Below are 24,239 nucleotides of genomic sequence, written 5' to 3'. Positions count from 1 at the left end.
AAAAACTATTTTCATGAAATTAGTGACAATGAAACCATACTTCCCAAAGCTCAGAAATGCACATTGTAATGATTTTGTCTTTAGTCCTAAATAAAATAAAGTTCTTCCAATATCCCTCTCTTTTTCTAAGAATACATTAAAATTTTAGTTCCAAAATGAATTGCATGGCATTAAGACCCCTGTAAAAAATACAAACAGTCCCTTAAACATATTTCAATTCCCTTGGCATCATGCGTGGCTGACAGTCATCTCCGAGTAAGCAGCTCACTGACCAGACCCTCCTCTGGTGCCTAAAAGACCAGGCCAATGGCCATCTCAGAGACTTTATGGGTTTGCTTTTTTATGAAAAATTAAGTCAAGACCTTGTAAAACTTGTGATCAAAATTGGTGATTCTTTCTCTTTTTTTTTTTTTTTTAGTATAAACAAGTTCAAGGGAGGTAAGTTTGTTCTCATTTTTATTTCTGTTTAAAGAGTAGCAAGAAACTTTCCAGCATCCCTTAGGGGAAGACAGAGAGAGAGGAAAGGGTGAGCAGAATGTTGAAAACCATTGAGAGGCATTGTCTGAGGTTTTTATGCAAAGAGGAAATACTTTCTCTTATTATAGTTGGACAATGTGTTGCTATAAGTTTGACAAATAAGGCTCTAGCATGCATAAGCAGATTCTTCTGCTGACCAAAATCATTATTCTGCTTATTTCTTTCCACAATTAGTATAAGATGGAGTCCAAACTCCTTATCATGGAGTATGGCCCTCTGTTTTCTATGGAGACCTACATAACGAGATACATACTATTCTCCAACTAAGACAAGCTCTCTCCCTCTTCTGGGTCTTTGCTTACACGGTTCCTTTTGGCTGGAATATCAAGACTTTCCTCCTTTTGTCACCATCCTCCATACCTGCCTCACAGACACTTATTCACATTTCACAAATCCTAAGGATTTCCTCTAGGAGACCTTTCCTGGGCCCCTCAATCTCTTCTGCTGTGCCCCATCCATCCTCAACCCCAGTCAACTGACCACTTTTGTTTAGTGTCCTGCTGTAGCCTCATTTTAAGGGTTCTTACCCAGGGGCTGTGAGTGTGGAACTGACTCACAGATAAATGTAAGCAAAATTTTGTGTTTGTTCATTTATTCTGGGGAGAATAGATCCATACATCCACCAAATTTTGTAAAAGGTCCATGATTCCGTCATCAAAAACCAAGACCAAAAAAAAAACACAAAAAAACAAAACAAAACAAAAAACAAACAAACAAACAAACAAACAAAACCACCAAGCAGACATGCTAAAATATGTTGCAGCTAACGCTTTGTTTCAGGGCAATTATCCCATATTTTCTTCCTTCTCCTTAATGATTAGCTCAACAAGACCAGCAAACACGGTCTCCTTTTAGGGCCATTTAAGTAGTATTTTTGAATCGGCATTGCCTGGGTGTACTTGGTACTAGGATTGAGATGTCTAGGTCCTATCCCAGGGTCAGGATCTCTGGATGCGGGATTCATAAATCTAACTTCAAACCAATAACCTACTTGACTATGTGAACACTCAAGTTTGGAAATGACTGAATAATACCAGAGAAATAGCAGCAACGTGATGAAAGTTTGGTGGCTGGCTGGCTGGCTGGATAATGAATGAATGCAGTTTCTGATTTCAAAAGAATTATAACAACTTTTAAGAAAGTAATTTTAGTGAAATTATGTAGATTAATTAAAGCAAAACTATATCCAGTTAAGAGAGAAATAAAATTATTATTGATATTGTACAACTACATATTTAGTAATTACTGTTTATTAACAAGCCAAGGAAATATCGGTTTAGTGTCTCTAATTATCAGCATATCTTCTAGGTCAGGGGATGTTAAGGAAGCATACAATATTCAGACGTTCTGCTAAGAACACTGTGTACTTTAAAACTCAGGTTATAAACAGGTATAAACTACTTATTTGACCTTTAATCATATCTATGATTTTAAAGCATTGTCCATTAAAATAATTATTTTATAACAATTACGTGCCCTTCCATTGTTTGTATAACTACTTCTGATTTTCAGATCTGGAAAATTTTCTCTGGAATTGATCATGAAGGTGTGTGAGGAAAAGGAAGTTGTTTTTCATTTGCAGCCGAAAAATGAGTAAGACTAAAATTATTCTTTATCCAACTGTTTATTTGAGCTTCTAACTGAGGCAGATAATAAAATAGTACTTTTAATTATTTTAGTAGAGAATGAGCAGACCAGCATAAATATTGGCATTTGTGATGTTAGTCCCAAAAGAGACATATCTAAGCACTGCAAATAACTTGGAATGGAGTAAATAATTAATGTCATGTTGATACTATCAGTACAAGGTTTGCCATTGATGCATTTAATGTTGATACTTATTAATACTTGGCATAATTATTTAAAATGATTTTATGATGTTTATGATTGAAATGAGGAAAAGCTCTTGTAAAAGAAATGAGTCATCTAGAGAGAAAAAAATATTGTATAAGTTATAGGAGAATTACTATTTTATATTATTACCTTCATAATTTTGAAATTTTTACTCAAGAATATAATGAACTATTAGGTTGGTGCAAAAGTAATTGCGTTTTTTGCAATTATTTTTAACCTTTTAAATCTCAATTACTTTTTCACCAACCTAATAAATCATGTACTTGTTGAAAAGCTCTCAGTTGTTCGCCCATGAGTTGTATAAAATCAAAGTTTACTGTCTCCTAGTGGCAGCTATCAAAATTGCAGGCCTAGATCTTGTAACACACAGACTAGTTATCAGTGATAGTAACATAGCATCTTTTTCCAAAATCAGTTGGCCTAGGGAATGAGGTATGTTGTGTGTCAATCTTGTTAACATTTTATTTCATTTGTTTGGTATCATGCAAAATAGAAATTGTTGCATATATTTTTCAGGTAAATAAAAGAAACTGAAGAGTCAGCAGTTGAACAGATCAGGGAAATGAGTCTCATTCAAGCAACAATCTAAGAAACTAAAGAACATGACACTTTATTGAAAATCTTACATGAATACTATAATGAGCTGCCATTCTATACCTCTGGGTACAGAAATTTTGACTTGTTGGTCTCTGAATTTCTGGCATCTACATCAAAATTTGTTGTGTTTGTTGAGGCATAAAAAATATCTTTGTTGATGTGTCTTTCACATATTTATTAGAAAGGGCTTCTGCAGACATATGCCAAACATTTTGCAGAGATCCCTGCCCTCCTAGTGGCAGTCTAATAACAGGGAATAGCCAATTACAGCCCAGTGTGGTAAGTAAGGGCCTCAGAAAAATATACGCAGAGAGCCGAGGGGGAGCATATAGAAAGCAAAGATTCTTACCCAATCTAAAAACCAGAGCTCTACAGACCAAGCTAAGACTTAAAAGATATAGAAAATCAAATCAGACAAAGAGGTTAAGCTCTTGAATCATTGAGTTGAGTTCTGTGGGGTTTTGTTTCAACTACAATGTGTTGCACAATGTTGTTGCTCGTATTTAACCAACAGAGGAATCAAAACATTGAGTGAAAAAAATTGTCTCGGATGTTGATGATAGACTATGTTAGATGGGCTGCCTTCAGAGTCTATCACTAGTTTCCAGTCCAAAATCTTCCAGATATTACCAGTTGTCTGGCTCTCCTTGGCTCTTAGTATCATGCCGTCGTTACCCCTTTATACTCTATGCCTAAGCAGCACCTAACTACTTGCAGTTTGCCTAACAAGATATGCTGGGCTCACTCAGAAGCCTTCACATACTCTATTCCCATGTCTATCTCCAACTCTGAACCATTTCTCCAGCTAATTCCTATTTGCCGTTTTTATGTCAACTTAGACCACCCTTGGAATCCCTCCCAACTTCCCTAAATTGGTTAGATCCCCCTATTCATGCCATACTTGTCTTGATTAATAAGCTTTGTTCATGGCATTGTAACTGCTTATCTGCCTGTGTACTATCCACCCATTCTCCTATCCCATTACACATGTGTATGCAGATGCACGAGCACACACATACATCACTATTCTGATATCTCTGTGGACATCTTATTTTAGGATAGCACATAAAAAATAACAACTATTTCACTCATTGGAGATATAGCCTTCATCTTTTCAGTGGTGAACTGCACTAAGAGGACCCAGAGCAGTGGATCACATGACATCTCCCTAGATTATTTCCTAGAGGCAATGTTAGCTGGCTCTAACAATCTTTGTCAACTTGGAAGTTTCTAGGCCAGCAGTTGTCTGAGTTCTACCCAGCATTATTCATTCTGGAGCAGGAATCCTCTGGGAATCCTTAGACCTAACAGCACTGGGGCATTTGTTTTTGTCAGCTTGGAAAAATACAAGACTCTAGAGACTGACATTAATCTGCATTAAAGTCAAGAGATTTTCCTGACCCTTAGAAGACCTGAAGAAGGTACAAAGTGACTCTGTACGACCATGTCTTTTCCTCTTGAATATATCATCTCAGTCCAGGAGTATAAAATACAAATGTTGTTGAATAAAACAATTCCTTCTCTGTTTTAGGAAGTAACCATAACAAAAATCATAGTCTCAATAATACTAATACACTTCCTAAATTGGAGAAATTACTTGAAAATACAAAAAGACTACTTAAAACTTTGTTTCATATCTAGACTAAAAATTCAACAGGGTAGAAACTGCCAGGAGATTCCTTATATATTTTTTTCTACCTTGATCAGGCCAGGAATGCTATAAAAAATAACTTTCCTCTTAGCATTTCAACACATCTGCTACTGGTTCCAGCCAGGACCATGCAGCCCAGAGGACCAGAGAAATGAAAAACATTTCACTGAAAATAGTGAAACAAGTTTTGCAATACATAAAAAATACATGGTTTAAATTTACATGGGAGGCTCTAGAGAATTCTTTTCAATCCACACTAATTTGTTTTGTCCTTGAAATACATACACAACATGAGAGTACTTTAATGATTTAAAAAAAAAAAGGATTCTGGAATTGGAAAGAATTCATTCTTACCTCCTCATTTTCCTTCTGAGGACATGAGACTTGGAAAAGCAACTTGTCCAAGTTCGTTCAAAAAAGTAACTATAGATACAAGCCTAGAGTTTGTGTCTCTTGGTTTCCAATACAATGCTTTACTCACTACACCAAACTTCTTCCCAATAAAGATCTTGGCCAAAAATAAACTTGTACAGAAAGATATTTAATGGCCAAATTATTTTCATTTTTTTTTTTTTTTTGGCAATTTTGCTTCAAGCAATCATCTTGCTTCAAAAAAATTCATCTTTACATGTGACTCTCTTCCAGAACAAGGCTTTCACAGAGCCACAGTCAGTGCTAACCTGAAAGTATTCCCAACAAGTAGTATAGAGATAAAATATGAAGAATATTCCAAAATTGTATATTGTAAACATTATAATAAGATCATAATTGTAATATAAAATTTTCATTGTAAATGTTTAAACATTATCATTCAAGTTTTACTAATACAAATTTTCTATTGTTTCAAAGGAGGGGCTATCTTTAAGTTTGTCATTGTACTATCTGTGACAAAGTATTTACTGATCAAGTTAATACTATAAAAATAAAAAGAAATCAACTTTAGAGAACAAACTGTAACCAAGATCTGAAAAAAATTAACATACAAAATTACTTTAATGATATACATTCACTAAAACTGTGCCCTTCTAATGAATCTAGAAATTTTTAAATGTGATTTCTTTTCTTTTTATATTTGAAAGTAGTACACCTAAATTTATTTCCAATTGATAAATCTTTACTTTTTAGTTATAATAGTAACATGATACAATGGTTTTTAAACTGTGCTCTACAAATATCTGAGGCATTACCAAGGGGAGGGGCAAAGAAATACTGTACTAGGCCCCACAACCACTTCAACCAAAATAGATCACCTTGATACATTATATTTTGTAAGAATTTTATTTAAATGACTACATATTTCATTGCAGAAACAAAAGCAAAAAAGCAAAACCTTAACAAGTGAATGAAACATGTAATGGGACCCAACCAATAATGGGACAAATTGACCGTTTGTGCCTTTGGATTTGATAAAATGGGAAGTACCCAATATTGGTTATATAGCATTCTTATTAAAATTATCTAATTTGAATCTTATCACAAAGAAATAATCAGATAAATCCAGACAGAAATATTTCTGAGGAAAACGGACATGATTTCTTCAAAAATTGTTAATGGTAGGTGTACAGTAGATTATTCTAGGTAAAAGGTGACTACAGAGACCACTGATGCAATGCGGGAAGGTGGACTAGGTCTTGAACCAAATAAATAAACATATCAGTAAAATTTATCTTGGGGTGGCTTTCAATATAGATACCTAATTAAAATTTCTCGGGTATGATAACTATAAAAATTGTATTACAAATATCTAAATATCTTTCACAGTTGCATGGAATTTGAGTTTGTTCAATACAAAGTATGTTTGCATACTCTTTCTAATTGGGTCCCTATAACAGAATGGTCCCGATGATAAGAAAGAGAATATTATTTCCACTTAAAGATAAACAATCTGAGGTATAAAAATAGTAGGTGATTTGCCCAAGTAGAGCTAGATTGTGCTACTGTTCCCTTAGTTAGCCTGAGAACTACATTTCCCAGAATCCCCTTCCTTTTATGGTTCCAAATTAGAGTTGGCCAAAAGAGGACTTTGTGTGAGATTTGGAAGGCGGAAATGAAGGAGTGGCCTGACTCTCAGAATCATCATCAGTTACAGGGCTGTTCAGGGGCTGAGGTGCCTGGCAGCTTCCAGCTTGTCTGCCTTTAGTTTGCCTCCCCGCTGCTGGCAGTGGCTCCCGATCTACTACCAGGTACTCAATTCACATCCCCAGGTGACAGAGCTACACTGAAGCCACAGCTCTCCTTAGACCTCCCCCTTTGTGGTCCTACTTTGGTGGCTGGATGTGTTTGATTTCTGGGATTTCCCTATAAGCTCTTGGTTCTTACCACGACGCTGGGTCTTAACTATATGTGCTAGTGACTCTCTGATTTTCTACATTTATCTTCCAAACATTCCCTCTGTAGCTCATCTCACATTTGTGTAAAATTAAATTTGTATAACAAATCCCTTATTTCCATAACACTCATCATGGCTCTGTCTCCCTGACTAAACATTGATACAATCAAGTTGGTTTAATGGATAGTGAAACCAGACGTCACTATTTAATAGTTTCCACATCTTCTGATTCCTATTCCAGAGCTCTTTCCAGTAGGTCATAGTATCTCTCCAATCCCACAAATAATCTGTTATTATTTTAAGCATTTGTTTGGGTAGTAGTGGTTATCTATTTGTTTTTTAACTCTAAGTATTGGGACCAGCAAGTTTTCATGAGAAGTAAAAGGTCACTGTAAGCCATAAACTGATGGAAACTCTTATTGAAGTATTTATTAGAGAGATCAAAATGTAGTCATTTATCAAAGAATTGAAGGGTCATAAAATAAGAAATGTATACATAAAGGTAATTCTATTCTAGAAAGTTCTGAGCTACAAGGAGCTTTACAAATACTTTGATTTGTAGGACAGAAAATTGAGAACCAGGGAAATGAGATAATGTGTTCATGAACATTCAGATTATTAAAGACAGAAATGGGATTAGAGGAAACGTTTTACCTCTTAGAATACACACTTTGAGTGTATTTAATTATAGAAATTAACTGTTGACTTCTCTTTATTATAGGATGACCATATAGTGGGCAGCTATGAGATCAAAGCTAAACCTTGACTTCTACACATAATAGGTCCTCTGACTTTGTACAAAGTACAAGGCCTCAGTTTTCTCATGTGAAAACAGTATCTGGTGCATAGCACGTATTTGTTAAATATTAGCTATTAACTTTTAGTTAATTATTTGACTAATTTAGGTGTATACCTTGAATTTTGATGAAAATGGTTTCTAACTTCTAGAAGCTTAGACACAGTGGGAAGACACATACACACACACACACACACACAGTTATTTAAAAAAAACCACTCATTAATGACTTTAGGATGGAATGTGGATACTGAGCAGTTAGCCAGAGTGTTATGGGTGGATATGTGGTAGCACAGAGCATCCAAATTAGCCTGAGAGTGAGTGATGCATTTCTCTGGGAAATCAGTGTAGGGAGACTTATAGGGCAGTGCTCTTAGGATCAATCCGCATGGCAGAGTGAAGAAAGCAGTGCCAAGCAGCGGGAGAAGTGGGGCTTGTACACAGTCACAGTGAGACCTCAGCTAATCTCAAATGGAATTCTGGACCTTGGGAGGGCCTTCAAATTTGCCCCGCATTGGGGCAAGGGATCTTTATAAACTACTATATTGACCAGTCATTGGATGCAATCTGCCTGCAGGAAGGAGCAGTGACTTTGGGTGGTGTGACTTTCTCCAGCCACAGGCAATGCTCAGGCAGGGGACCTTGGCTATATGCTGATAGCCAGCAACATTCCCAGGAGGTAGACGAAGGAATGTTTCAGTTCTGAAGGGGAGTAATGGATTAGTGCATCACCTTGTCTACCATAATTATAGTATCTACCATAATAGGGATCAGGGAAGACTTCCTGGAATAAGGGAGACTTGTAAAGCTTTAGAAGATGTATCCAAAGCTGGGTTTATGTGTATAGGGTAAGGATATCGCATAAACAAAGGCATGGAAGGTATAGGGAAATTGCGAGTCATTTCTGGAACATAATTATAATGAGGAAGAGTCTGGTTGGGTGAGGTTGTGGGGAGAGTATGATTGCCATAGCTGAATAAGTAGGTTACGGCCAGGTCATGAAAACTTTTCAGTGGCAGACTTTAACCTGCAGATAGTAGAACATTGTGGAAATATATAGAGGAGGGCACAGACCAAGTCAAATTGTCTGTTAGAAAAACCAGCCCACAACAGTGAGGAAGATATATTTGAGAGCATAAAGACTGGAGGCAGACAGGCTCTGTAATAGTCTGGGTGTTAGATGATGAGAAGCCCAATAATACTACCTCTCTAGAGGAAGTATTTAATCATTTCACATCGACTGCATGTTATTTCACATGATGTGTTCATCGTGATACTCTTACATTATTATTTTTTCTTATTTATATTCTCCTGGGTTCTATAGATTTTATTTTCTACCTGAGAAAATCATATGGAATTTCCTTGGAGGAAATGAAAATATGTGTATTACACGTACATTTGTAAGCTTATCTATCCATTCACAACACTTACTTTTAATCAGTGTATGTCTAGAACATGAGAAAGACTTTTTTAAAAAAAAATTAGGTTTATATATATATATAAATATATATATATATATAGCCACAGCTATTACAAGAGTTTTAAAAGTACAATTTTTGGTAAGAAAGAATATTAAAAAATAAACCTCTCAAAGAACTTCTAAATTTAACTTGAAAGAGAAAAAAGTATAAAACAAAAATCAAGCATGGGGCGGCTGGATAGCTCTGTTGGTTAGAGCGGAGCTCTTAACAACAAGGTTGCCAGTTCAATTCCCACATGGGATGGTGGGCCACGCCCCCTGCAACTAAAGATTGAAATCGGCGACTGGACTTGGAGCTGAGCTGCGCCCTCCACAACTAGATTGAAGGACAACGACTTGGAGCTGATGGGCCCTAGAGAAACACACTGTTCCCCAATATTCCTCAATAAAAATTAAAAAAAAAAAAAAAGATCAAGCATGAATTCTATAGTTTTGAGTTTAGTTGAAATTTAGTTGAATTTGAGCAGGTCAGTTGACTAAAGCCTCAGTTTCTTCATCTTTAAAATGTTTCTAATAACAACTTAAGAGTCATTGTCAGGATTAAATGATTAAAGTGTCAAAAACTATTTCATAAATTATAAAATACTAATTTAATACTATTTGAAAGTATTAATACAAATGTCAGCATTAATACTTTTAATAATGTATCACCATAGGGCATCCTAATTGGGAGAGAAGAGCAATGAGAGGAGGGGACGCACAGAAGGCAAAGCAGGACATCTGAGCTGTTAACTGGGGCCCATGTGGCATTACTGAACCTGGAGAATCGGCACTAGGCATGAGTGAGTGATGATACAGAGGGACAAGGAAGTCAGAGCGGCGCAGCTTCCCTTTCCAAGCTTCTGTTTGCTTTTCTTTGAAAGAGTGAATAACACCATTTCATACTGTGATTATTTTAACTAAACTTTCATCGAACAGGTGTTATGTTTTAATGAATACTATTTCCCATTTGATGCTAACGTAAATCTTAAAACTTAATTGCATGAGAATGTGATGATTACAGACTTACTTTCTGCTGGGTCTTGTCAGGAAAGAGGGCCAGAGCTACCAACTTTATTACACAGCATTCTCGCCTGGAGACCACACTGAACTAGGTAGGAGCCAAACGTCCCATATTTAAGTCTTTCTCCCTCATTGGGAAAATTACTGCATATGTCTGGACCTCAGCTTTCTTTTCATTAAAACCAGAGATTTAGAATTAAACTATTAAGTTCTTTCTGGATTCACAGTTCTGATTCTCAAGGTTCACAGTACTCTCAAGAAAGAAGAATGGGGACCGCAGAGTGTATGCCTCACTCTAGCTGGGAAGACATACTTTTTACACTTGATCTTAGCCAAAAGGCCCGGAAGCGATGAGATTTACTTTTTGATGACAGATCTGCATCATATGGGTAAAGATCCGAATGACACATATGTTGAAGGAATAGGAAATGCACAATGAGAGCAGTGGGCCACTCTACGAGGAGGTAAGTGCTATTCCCAAGGAAGATGCCAGGATGACATTCATGTCCTGCGCCTGAAGCCTACTTTGGATGCCCACAATTCTCCTAAAGCTGCGCAAACACGCTTTGTCCCCTTAATGCCAACCTCACCTTGCACACACATGTGTGCATGCGCACGCGCGCGCACACACACACACACACACACACACACACACACAGAAACACTTTGGAAAGGAACCAAAGAAAATTCTTCAGGAGCCTAGAAAAAGACTAGACTAATTACTCGCTAGTCCTATTGTCAGGCTGTCTGACATTAGCTAAGTTTCATATAGTTTCAAGTTTCAGGTCAAAACATTTACATAAGAGTACCCCTGATGTTTTACAGTGGTTTTTCTTGTTATAAACCTCTCAAAATATTGACCTACTTCGAAACATTTCTTCTTACACTCCATTGCATTTTATAAATGTCTCTTCTCTGGTTTCTTGAGTTGCCATTATGGACAACCTCGCTCCCCACCGCCCCCCATGGGATATGAACTCTTTAGAACTATTTCTCATCCTCTGTTGTGGTGACATCATCACTGTTGGTTAAGAAAATGACTATTATGTCTCCAAGGATCCAATCCCATATACAATCCATTAAAATAAAATGAGATGTGTTCCTGAAAAAGTTGTAGATCCGAAGTCCTCAAGAATGGTATGTCTCAAAAAGACAAATCAGCAGCCAAAACAGTTGAACTACAAGGAAATGGCCACACAGGTTGGAAGAAAAGCAGAAGGCGTTGTTTGCCATCATTGTATTTTGCTTGTCACAATATGCCAGCCCTTTGATGCACACAATTGCATTTCCATTACAGATGTAGAATTGCCACACTATTCAGAGTTTAAAATCATTGCAATTCTAATTTACTGATCACAAAACTGGGGCACACACAATTACTGAAGACCTGCTATGTGCCAGGTATTGCATTAATGAGGAGTGATATAAAAGTAACTAAAATATATTCCCTGTTTTCACGGAATGCCAAGCAGATATTTAGCGACCCAGTTAGTAACAAAACTGGACTGTGAGGTCTGGGAGACTAAAGATGTCATCTGCTAGTGCATGGAGTTCCTGGAACATAGAGGTAACACAGTGTTTGTGAAATGAATTTACCACACTGCATAACTTTTTTTAATGTGTTTTTTTTTTTTTTTTTCCCTAGTGTATAAGCTGCTCATGGAAAAAAAATCAGAGATTAAGTATATAGATTGTCTATTTTTACATCTGTAATAATATGCTGTGTATATTGATGCCATTATTTGTATTTATTTTTGTCTTTTATATTATTTACCAAAAAATTCTAAATTATGCCTTGATTTATCTTTTATGTCAATCATTCAAAAATATAAAAATGTACTCCTCTTTTATCACCTTCAAGATAATGTGAAAAAATAAAAATTTAAGACAGGTTAGAAAAGAAAGTATAAGTAGGAAATTTTGTGATAGAAGGGAGTATTTATTTCAAGCCACTGAGTTTGAGTCAATTCTCTGTCATCAGTTTATATGTATGCATCCACTACAACTTCATCATAATAACAACGATAAAAATACAACAATAACAACAATAATATTGTGCTTGACTTAATTCCCTATCTTCTGGATTTTGAGCCAACATCAATACAATCAGTCTGTGAAAACTGAAATTTAAAGCTTTTAAGAAGTTTTTATAGGGTTTTTAATATCTCCTTGTAATAGGCCTAGAAAAACAAACTGATTTGCAATTTGAAAGATGACTTTTATCTGGTCTTTCTTTCAAACGTTTCCACTGAAACTATTAAGTGGGTAGGCCCAAGGTAGCTGAGTACTACACAGAAGGAAGACCTACCTGTAGTTTTGTTTTTCATTTCCTATGTGGAATCTGTCATACTGTGAATAGGCTCGGTTTCCTTCCCAGTCCATTAGCTCGATTTTTAGTGTGTACTGCCTCTGACTGGTTATAGCAAAAATAAACTCATTCCCCAGCCAATATTCACCAGAGGGATTTCCAAAACCCTGAGAAAGAAGATAGAGTTGCAGTTGTTACTTCAGAAAGAAACACTTTTCATGTTCAATATTTAACTATGTTCCAAATAATAATAATACAACATTTTTTAAAAGTAAAGATATTTCTTGCACATTTTACACACTTTTTATTCCAATTATTTACCCAGTATTTTTCTGCTGTGTCTCCCCCCATCTAATTTGTATTGCATTAAAACCTGATATTCACATCTGGGTAGATGCGATGTATTTGGATAACATGAATCTGACTAATAGGATTAACCAGTAAACACTTCTCTATCACAGATAGCTTTTGAAAATGTTTATAAATTTCTAGGTGATAAAATATTTTGAACATAATTTAAACATTTTCCAATAAACATCAGGATAGTATCAGACAAATTATTTAACAATATTGTTATTTTTTGTGTTTTCATTATTATTCAGGAGTCAAATTATGCTCAGATAACAATTTAAAAAGGGTATTAGACTCTTGACTTTTCCAGCTTTAACATTCTCATTTTTAAAAAATTTCTTTTCAGTTACAATTGACATACATTATTAATTTCAGGTGTACAACATAGTAATTAGACATTTATATACCTTATGAAGTGATCACCCCTGTAAGTCTAGTATCCATCTGACACAATACATAGTTATTACAATATTATTGAATATATACCCTATGCTGTACTTTACATCCTCATGACTATTTTTATAACTGGCAATTTGTACTTCTTAATCCCTTTCACCTTTTTCACCCAGTCCCCCAACCCTCTCTCCCATCTGGTGACCTCCAATTTTCTCTGTATCTCTGAGCTTGTTTCTGTTTTGCTTGTTTATCTTATTTTTTTAGATTTCACATATAAGCAAAATCATATGGTATTTGTCTGTCTCTTTCTGACTAATTTTAGAAGATATTTGTCAATGGTATAGCTGATGGAGGTTAATATCAAAAAAATATAAGGCACTGTTATAAATTAACAAGAAAAAATCCAATTAAAAATGGGCAGAAGACCTGAATAGACATTTATAGACGTATGAAAAGATGCTCAACATCACTGATCATCAAGGAAATGCAAATAAAAACCACAATGAGATATTACCTCACACTGGTTAGAATGGCTATCATCAATAAATCAACAAACAAATGTTGGCAAGGATGTGGAGAAAAGGGGACCCTTGTGTACTGTTGGTGGGATTGTAAATTGGTGCAGCCACTATGGAAAACAATATGGAGATTTCTCAAAAAGTTAAAAGTAGAACTAATATATGACCCAGCAATTCTACTTCCGGGTACTTATCCAAAGAAATCCAAAACTCTAATTCAAAAAGATATATACACCCCTACGTTCATAACATTCTCACTTTTAAATATCAATTGGCAGCTCTGTAAATCCAGAACTATAATCCTTTAAATGCTTCACCAGCATGGATTTGAATTTTGAGGCAGACAGCTGCCCGTGAGAGCTAGTGAGTGAATCTAGTTGGCTGCTCTGCACCTGAATCTCAACATGGCCTTATTATTCTCTTTAGGGCAATCCAGTCATGGCTGTTAGGTGTTCAAAATAGTTTCTTTGTGGGACAAAAAAAAAAAAAAAAAAAAAAAAGTTGACTCCAAAAGAAAGCCAACTTTTAATGTTGGAGATGTTAGTGATAGGAAAATAAAGAACCCTAAGAAACTGCTGGCATTCTACATTTTGTGTATTCACAACTGCCTCAGAAAAATATTCCTTGGTAATGCTTGAAGTTCAGTGTAATTCTCAATCTACACGTTTGTATTACTGACCAGACTACGAGCTCCTGGAGGACAGAGTTGTGCTGTATTGGTGAATCCCCAAAGACTAGCAAAATACTGGCATAAACTGGGTATTCCATATATTTTATTGAAGTTCAAAGAAAAAGGAAGGAAGGATGGGAGGAAGGTAGAAAGGACTATAGTAATTTGTGATGACATTCAGAGAAGTAACCTTAAAACATAATTCTTGTTGTAGGTACTTTGGTTGAGTTTCAGACAAGTATTTCTTAAAGTGTTCAACCAAATCATAATCACCAAATGAATGCATGTTTTGATATTTCACTGTAGCTCTAGTTGAAAAAAAAATGTGTAGCTCTACACAGAGTTAAAATATCTTCCAGCCAGTCCCATGAATCTTTACTTGAGCAAGCTCCCAATTTATCTGGTGCACATTAATATTTGGAAGACATACCTCCAGTAACAACAGGATATACTCTGATGTTTCAGAAAGAAACAGATTCTGGTGAACTGAGGTTTTCATTAATAAAGGTTTTGTCTATATTAAGAAGAATTGTGAGGGAAGTAGTAAATAATCACAGCAATCTTTATTTTCTCAACACAGATGATAGAATTTGGAAGACCTTTATTTCCTTTCAAATTTAATGTATGTTAACTAGGTAGAATTATAACTGCAGAAGTGTTAGTCACTGTTTTTTCCTTTAACTAACTTAACACATGAATCAGTGTTCTCCATTTCTTCCGTAAAATATGTTGATGCCCAAAATATACTCAAAGCATTAAATATATTTGTGTACTACTGTTCCTGCCAATTGAGTTACTTACCAAAGCCTCAGGTGTGTTTGGTCTGAAATCTGTTTATACCAGTCTGCTATTGTAATAAGATTTATAATGTTATATAAATAAGTTAAATATTAGTGAGGGAAGAATTTTGTGGGGTTTTTTTTTTTTTTTTTTTTTCATAAGATCTAATTTAAGTATTTAGGTTTGCTCAATAAAAGCAAATCATTAAAAATTGTTTTTGAATTATGTGTTGTTACAACTGTAAAAGACTGGGAAAAATAATAAAGCATTAGAGAATTTTTAACTTGCTTTGCACACATCTTAACTTTCTCTAGTTAAAAAAACAAAAAAAAAACACACAAAAAAAAACGGAAGCTAGAAATTTGATGCATTTCATTATGGGAAAGTTTTATGAAAGAACCACTGACCAAGAATTTCAGGGTTTGGCCTGACAGTTAAAAAAAAATAAAAAAATGAATGCATATTTTGATATTTAAAGTTAACAGAAAATGTATTAGTATATGTAGGTACACTTTAAAAGTTATTCTCCAATGTAACTTAGTTTTTAATTAACTGAACACTCTTTGTCCAGACTGCCCTAGGTATATGTCCCCTGAAGACCATCTATCTGTAGCTCAGAGCAAAGAGGTAGGACCCACTGGGGACAGAATGCCAGTGGCTCCTTTCTTCTCTGTTCCTAAGATGCTCAGATCACACTTTGTGAAAGTTCTACAGTGAGAGGAAATATTAGAGCCCTTTAGGATATGCTAAGAATTTTACACATTCTTATGGCAGTTGGTGCTACATAGCAGGGAGAAGAGCAAAGCTTACCTCCTCCAATGATAAGGAAAACAGAAAGTTACAGAGAACTGAAGTCAAAGAATTAGCACATTCTCAGTTGCCGCAGCCATTGGGAAGAAAAAGAAGACCACTGGGATTTTCCTTGCGTTTCTTCTCAGCTCAGACATGTCAAAACTCTCTCTCTAGCCACTTGATAATTCCCTCTTCTGTGTAGTCAGAAGGGATTCGGCAATTATACTAAATGTGAATAAGGAGGCTGGGAATGATGAAGTGTTAAGTTTTAGGTCACATATTTCCATGCTGTTGAAAGCGTTGCATGGATAAAACTCTCCAGCTTCCCCAGGGAAAAGTGCAGAGCTTTCCAGCGCGTCTCAGAAAACGGACGAGCATGAGTGTCATTCCTCCAAGCCTCCATCCCCATTTTGGCATGCAGGCTTGTGCCTCTAAGTGAGATTAACATCCCTTCCTAAACAGTTTTCTTTTTCTGACTGAGAATAGAGGAAGAAGCAACTGAAAAGACAGCAACAAAATTTGCTCTGAGAAACCAAATTTCTATTTCATGCACTTTTCTGAAAAACTGTCTGCATATGCTCTATTATGGGAGCGAAATATTGGGCTACAATGAATCAAAATGGCTGTTAGAGAGATAGTGGAGGGAGGAAAGCTTCTAATAGCTACAAGTCAGTGATGCAGAAACAACTCTTTCATCATAAAGATGAAAAATAAATGAAAGAAGGGAAAATGGGTTCCCACATTTGTAAACTGTCTATTGGATAGTTTATCAGGCAGACCACGAATCCGATGCCTAGCAACAAATGCTTGGCTTTGATTAAATAACTTCTACTCCCTGTCTCTGTTCCAATTTGAAGCCTTTTTGCCACATATTTCCTGTGGACCCTCCAACATTATTTCTGAGCCTCAGTTTCCTTCTGCAAAACATAGTTAAAAAAAAAAAATGTTTCCTTATAGAGCGTTGTGAGAAAGAATGAGACAACGTACCTAATGCGTTTAGCGCAGTGTTGATACATGAGAAGCACTTAAAAAAATCTAGTTGTTGTCATTACAGTTAGAAGATATTTCACAACATACACTAATTTTCTGTTGACTCTCTCCCATGAGACTGTGAGCTATTTGAGGGTTAGCAGGTTCCTGTCTACTCTGTATGAGAACGGGAACAAAAATCATCCGGGGCCTTGTCTTTGCCTGAAAATTAATAAGGGGAGGCTGAAATAATTATGTAAAAGGCTTTCAGATGCTAGGAACTAATGTGTTTCTAACGACAAGTTGAGTGTTGGTTTATACAAATGAGGACTGTAATTTTAATCCAAGGAGTTAATTACTGAGTAAGAAATGAAAACCAATTGGTTGCAACTGGAGCTAAACTGTGACATAAACCAAAACGTAGACTACTTTCTATGCTTCGGCTTCCGAATGCTGAAGAGAAGCTGTCCCCTTCAACTTGCCCTTGGTCCTATTTTTTAAAATCCCTTTCTCTTTATGTCTGAGAAGTTTCAGGATCTACCTACAAAAGACGTAATTTTTGAGATCTTAAACCTGTGCTAAAAAATTGATAGTTCTGACAGTTGATTTCAACTGGGAGTGCATATCAAAAACAGCTGTGGAGATTTAAAAAAAAAATAGATGACTTAGAAGTTATGATCAGTTTGTCTGGAGTACGTTGAGAGATCTGTAGACTTACAAGGTTCCTCTGGGTTCCACTGGTGAGTCTGCTCTATACCTAATGTGAGGAATCATATAATCATGATGTGAAATAGCTATCCTGAGGGCACATTAGAAGGAATATGTTAACCAGATGAGATTATCTGAGTAGTACACAGAGAAGAGACAGGCATAAAATCTCATCTTCATATTCAGCTTCATATTAGGAGGCAAGTTTTGATTATGTATTATGGGACTGTCTTTGATAAAAATCATATTCATGCCTGAAATACAAAGATGGCCAATGCACATTAAAAAATAGGTTTGCACATTATTGCATACATAACGGCTTACCATAAGTCTATATTTTACTCCAAATAGTCTGTAATATCCACAAAAATAAAAATAAAAGCTTATACAAAATTCAGTGCTGATACTGAAAAGGCAGCAAGTCCTTATTGAATTAATAAACAATAGTAATAAAAATACAAATTCTCCTTTTTCATAAATGAAACCTAAGGATGTTATACCATATTATTTTATGAAAACTACTATGATTAGTTACTTTAATCACAATCAGTTGAAAAATTTTAAACCTTATTTCAGATAGATTATTGATAAATTTTATTTTTCCTTTAGCTCTTTAATAAAAGGCAACAAAAGACACTGGAATTTTTCGTAAATGAATGCTGACTTAGAATTGGTCTTAAAACCACATTTTGCTAAAAAAATGAAAACAGAGGAAAAACCAATATTCGTTAGTTTTTGCCAAAACCTGAAGAAATGTCTAGTTGTGGTTTGTATTTTTCCAAGTTAATAAAATAATTGTCTCTGATATTTTATTTATTTTGCCTGATAATGCTCACAGGAAGTGTTGACTTTTTATAGCTGAACACAATTGAAACCAGACACAGTCCATGTATCCTATGGGTTTCAGCTCTTCTCATACAAATTAAAGAAAGCAGATAAGAAGTCAAAGTTACTGAGCTGTGACTTCCAAAGGTGCTTTAATTCACAATCAGTCATGCATCTCCTCTAACTGCTGAGACACTCAAGCCCAAGAAAGATCAAAAGAATGATTTCTTTCCACATTTTAAATTTCTCATATGTATATATATATTTCTCTTTTCAATGTGAAGATGTTAGAATGCCATTGAAAATGTGCTCTTAATTTCTTTCCAGAAACAAAGAACTCCCAGAAGTTCTGGTGCTCAGACTGAAATATTTGTATCAATAGGAAGTTCTGTTTATGAGGGTAATTGTTTTCAATACAAAGCCAGGTTGTCTCCAGGGCATTAGTTACCACCTTCCATAAAGTTAGGCTACTAGGGTACTCTTGGAACTTCTACTGTGTTTCCCAGAAAATAAGACCTACCAAGACAATCAGCTCTAATACATCTTTTGAAACAAAAATTAGTATAGGACCAGGTCTTATTTTACTATAAGACCAGGTATAATATAATATAATATAGTATAATATAATATAATATAATATAATATAATATAATATAATACAATACAATACAATTCAATAGACTATAATACCAGCTCTTACATTAATTTTTGCTCCAAAAGATGCATTAGAGCTGATTGTCCAGCTAGGTCTTATTTTCGGGGAAACACAGTAGCTTGATCTGGTTGTATGTACAAACATACTTCTGATAGTGTTATTGCTGGAGCCTTCTAACTAGCATGCTCATGGCTTGAAGGAGTTAATATAGTTCCCTAAGTGCCTCATTAAAAAGGCCCACTCCAGACTTCCCTCTCCACAAACATCTTTACAAATCCATAAACCAGATTTTGCTGAATCTCCTTTAAGGAAGGTTAAGTAAAAAACAAAGCTCAGGTAGGCTTTTGTAGGCTTAAAGCCAATGTTAAGAAACAAATAAGTACCAAATGGTCTATGTTGAGACGTTTAAAAATAGTAATTATAATACATTATACATATTTGTGATTTCATGTGTTAATAATTTTAACTCATTTTTTCTGGAAACCTTATGAGGCAAGAGGCAGACCTTAGGTATCAATCAGTACAAAGGGCAAGAGAGAGGAAAGATAGAAAAAAAGGTGGGATGAAACTCAGTGCCCTAGAAAGAAGTGAAGCGTCTTAGGTTGTTGCATTCTAGCCGCAGTGGAGACTGCGGATGAAGTGGTGTATGCCAAGAAGTTCTTGTTTTCCCAAAGGGTGTGCCCCCTAGCGGCCGGTTCCTCTGATGCAGAGAGCAGAAGTGGGTGTGACTGATGAGAACTGGCGTAGGGAGTCTACTTCCATTCTTTGTGGAGTCATGTTATTTTGTCCTTAGGTGAAAGGAAAGCTCTGGAGGAAACGACTGAAACACTTTCCACCATGTGTTTTGGTGAAAGTTAACCAACTTGTAACATGTGATGAATTCTTTTAATTAAAACAAAAAGGTCGTCCGACTCATTTTTGCCAAAATGTTTCAGAAGTTTGGAGCCTACCTCATTTTTTGAATATGCAGAATTGACACTCAGCTGATAAATTGCTCTCGTTTGAATAAAACATGATAGTCTTTCTATTTTAAAAAGGGGGAGGGAAAACGTCATAAAAGCTACGATTAAAGAATAATTTTGTCCCATTCCAATAATAAAAAAATGCATAATAAAATATATATATATATGGCAAATACTTAAAAGACTTAAATCGATGCCATACTTCATATGTCAGTCTCTTTTATTTAATGTGCCTAGTTTGTGAAGGCAGCAGATGCTTACAACTAATAATTCACTATTTTGGAAAGTCACCATGATGGCAAATTCATATTCATTTTTCCATTATAATTAATATTAATAATAATGGATTACAGATTTGCCTAAATCTATATCTATAGTCTGATTCTCAGATGATTTCTTCAGATCCCATTTTAATGGTGAAAATAATCATGAGTTAAGGTGGTTCGCAAAATATTTTTGGCAGAGTTAAGTAAAAATTTTGGAGTCTTTGATGTTTTAATCTTGGGTAAAAATAATAACTACTGTTCATTGAAAATTCAGTGTGCCAAGTGCTTTACTTGTATCTAATCCTCATAACATCCCTGCAAGGCAGGTAAGGTATTATTATTAACGTTTTCTTTTAACAAGTGAGAAAGTTCAGATATGGGTTAAATGATTTGCCAAACATCACTTCATTTGTAAATGGCAGAGAGAAGATTCAAACTGTTAATTTAGGCACAATGCAAGGTCCTCTTTTAGAACGTAGGTTCTCTTTTTTCCCTTATATGTTCTTAGAGTCGTATGAGCAGAAAGAGACCTTAGAATCAACCCAACATGCCAGTTCTGCATAACAATCCTGAACCCTGGTGATTTACCTTCCACTGGGGTGTTTCTATTGAAGAGGGGTCGTCGCCACTTAACATGCATCCATTCATGCTGGTAAGAATCATTAGAGAGTTGTGTTCCTACTCAGTCAAATTGTGCTTCCCTGGAATATTCCTCCATTCATTATGGAGATTCCTTCTCTACAGCACTGTTAAAAGGGAGATTCTAATTCAGGAGGTCTGAGGTGGAGCTTGAAATTCTGCATTTCTAATAGTGGAACTCCCAGACAATGCTGCTGCTGCTGGTCCGTGGACCACACTGTGAGTAGCAGATTCCAATACCACATTCTTCCAGCCAGTCAATTCAAATAGCTATCACACAGGTTTATACGTAATTCTTTTTTCTCCAGGTTAGACACCCAACTATTCACCTGCTCTAGGTGTGGTTCCAGATTCCTCCCATCCTGTTCGTGTCCCCTAAATTCACTTATTGTAAAACCTCCAGAATTTGAAGTAGATTCTTCACGTAATCAGACCGTGGCAGAAACCAATGAGCTCTGCATTTTTTTTTTTTTTTTTTTTTTGCAACCAAAAACTACTATTCATGTAGACGGTGTATATAAGTGTGTTTGTTTTTTTGTAGTCAACAATTAATAATAATGAGCTTATAGCCAAGTAAATCTCTCCATCTTTAAAATCCTAGATTCTTAAGCTAATCAGTCACTTTTATTCCATATTCTCATGGTTGATTTTGCATATTTTTGGTCCAGGTAAGACTTTACATTTATCTCTGTAGAATTTTGTTTTGTTGGCTTCAGCCTACATTTCTATCTTGAGTTTATCATTTATTGAAGACATCAAGGTTCCAACTTTGTGTAACACCAAATTCTATTAACCTACTTTCATAGTGTTCCACTGAGTTATCTGATAAAAATGTTGTAGACACAGAATCACCAGCAGAGACCTCCCTTTATTAAATCCCTTTGTTTACTGTCATTCAACCAACTATAAACCTACTAATGGGTGAACTGTGACGTCAACCAACAACAGTTTTTACACATTGTTTACAAGAACATCAAGACAGAACTTAGGCTAGTAGAGCATTTCTCTTCACCTTTTTCTTTACCTTCTAAGAGGGAATTTGTCAAAAAATTGTCCAGAGAAGAATTATCCAGAAGACTTAGATGTTAAAAAAAAAAAAAAGAGAGAGAATTAGCCCATAAATGGAAACCCTCTTCCATTACTGTGCCTTGACATTCTGTCAACAGATTTTAATATTAATACTTAATATTGTAGGCATTGGCTATGTGATTATTGGATTATAAATTATTTCAATCATCTACTATATTATCTTGGAAAAGTTCATCTCCCAACTTGTTCATTTTCCTCTTAAAATGGAGACAGTATTAGCTATAATTAGCTATAGGTTTGATGTAAAATACTAGATAAGAATTTATGTATAGGGCTGGCACGTGTTAAGCATTGAGAAGGTTGGCGGGGAACATGGTGATGATGATAACGATATTCTGGAGACCCCAACGAACCCTGCCTCACAGTTCACACCCTGGTGTGCTCCTTTCACCTTGAATCTCAACTCGCCCTGTCATCAACTTTAACAATAACAACAACAACAACAACAAAATGCAGTGAAAACGAAGCCATGCTATTTCTGGGTCTAATAAACCTTAAAAAGGCCTGGAAATTTCTATTTTTGTGCCTGAGGCATGCCAACTCCCACATAAGAAGTCTGATGACCCTCGATCACTGTGTTAGGAGAAGCCACATGGAGGAGCACTCAGTAAACAGCCAGCAAGAACTTGCCAGCCTTGTGAGGCCATTGGTAGTAGGTGTCCTGCTCCACAACCCAGAGCCCTGCCCATCTCCCTGTCCTGGCTCAAGTCCCCAGCCTGGGTCTGAGTTCTAGCTTCCCCCATCCTCATTCAACCAGGAACAAATACAGGCAATCCCTAATAGTGCACCAAAGAATTTCAGTGATACATTTTTCTTTCTAACACACACATGGGAATAATTTACTGAAAATGATTTATGAGTGTTTTGTGTTTAATGAAAATAATTTCACTAATTTATCATTTTATTTTTAAAATAAATGAAAAACACCTAATAAGGGTTTGTCACACAGTGTGGTGAAGATAACCTCATGATAAAACATCAAAAATTACTAAGTACTTCCTTCTTACCATTTTATATTCTTTCCAACCTCTTTGGAAATCCACGCTTCCATCTTCACGATGTTGTATTACAGTCCAACCTCCCCCATTAAGATCCATATTGCAAAATACCTGACAAAAAAAGGGAAAATAAAGTCAAGTGAAAATTATATCTGTTGTAAAGAAGCATACATCAGATATGTTTTAAAATAGAAATCTATAGAACTGTCAGGCCTATAGATAAAAATAAAAATTACTATGCTAAAAATGTTAATTTAGACATTTTATTGGTTACTTTTCTTATATTTGAGTTGTTTTTTATTAAATTCCATCAAAGATGCATAAATTACTTATAAACACTTAAATGAGTTAAATATTATCTCAGTTCAGACTATAAGTTTTTTTAAAATTGTTGTTTTCAGTGATAATAGGCATTTGTTTTTGTTCAATTTTTAAATATATTACTAAAGTTCCAAAACTACAGACCATTTTATCACCAAAACATAAGACTTAGAATTTTTAAATCTTTAATTAACTGAAATGGCAATATAATAAAGGCTTTGGAAAAAATGTTTTTAAAAAATCATTTATATTTAGCTATTACACATTTCATTGCATATTAACTTCTATACACTTACATACTACAGTAATTATTCTTGATGGTTCAGTGTTACGTTAGAGGCAAAGTTTGGCCTTTGGCATAAGGAGAACAGATTATTTGCATGAATTTTCATTATGAACAATAAGAGGAGAACATGACATACTGTATTCCTTCTGACTGCAACAAGCATTTCTTTCCCATGTGGAAAAGTTATCCAAATCTTTCAAAGACTTATACTTATTTCAATTATTCTAAATACAATAGTATTTATTTAGAAATTGATTCATTTCCCCCAGAGTCCATCCCCATATCTGTAATGGGATTATATTTGGAGAGCAATCACTGTAATTGATGTAGCTTGAATGTGGCAGTTTGATTATTTGAGGGCCCAGCTATGGGGAACACCACCATTCTCCTGGCAATTGACTACTAAACCATCTTGGAGGCTGGCTGAAAATGTAGATACAATGCGACAACAGCAGGCAGG

The 24,239-nt window shown here is 35.4% G+C and overlaps 1 protein-coding gene across 2 annotated transcripts in view; it reads right to left on the bottom strand.

Annotated features, from left to right (window-relative positions):
- Positions 1–24,239, bottom strand: part of ANGPT1 (angiopoietin 1) — a 266,059-nt gene that overhangs the window by 25,223 nt on the left and 216,597 nt on the right. For both annotated transcript variants that reach the window (XM_074316347.2, XM_019750655.3), the window contains exons 6-7: positions 23,182–23,283; positions 12,555–12,721 (exon numbers count right to left, since the gene is read on the bottom strand). In XM_074316347.2, coding sequence (XP_074172448.1) covers positions 12,555–12,721; positions 23,182–23,283 — 269 coding nt within the window. The remainder of the gene's footprint in view (positions 1–12,554; positions 12,722–23,181; positions 23,284–24,239) is intronic.

Source organism: Rhinolophus sinicus, chromosome 6, assembly GCF_057876585.1.
Source record: "Rhinolophus sinicus isolate RSI-liver-muscle chromosome 6, RSI-T2T, whole genome shotgun sequence".
NCBI classification, from domain to species: domain Eukaryota; kingdom Metazoa; phylum Chordata; class Mammalia; order Chiroptera; family Rhinolophidae; genus Rhinolophus; species Rhinolophus sinicus.
The sequence above is the reverse complement of the archived record's forward strand: the minus strand, read 5'-3'. Positions and strand labels throughout refer to the sequence as shown.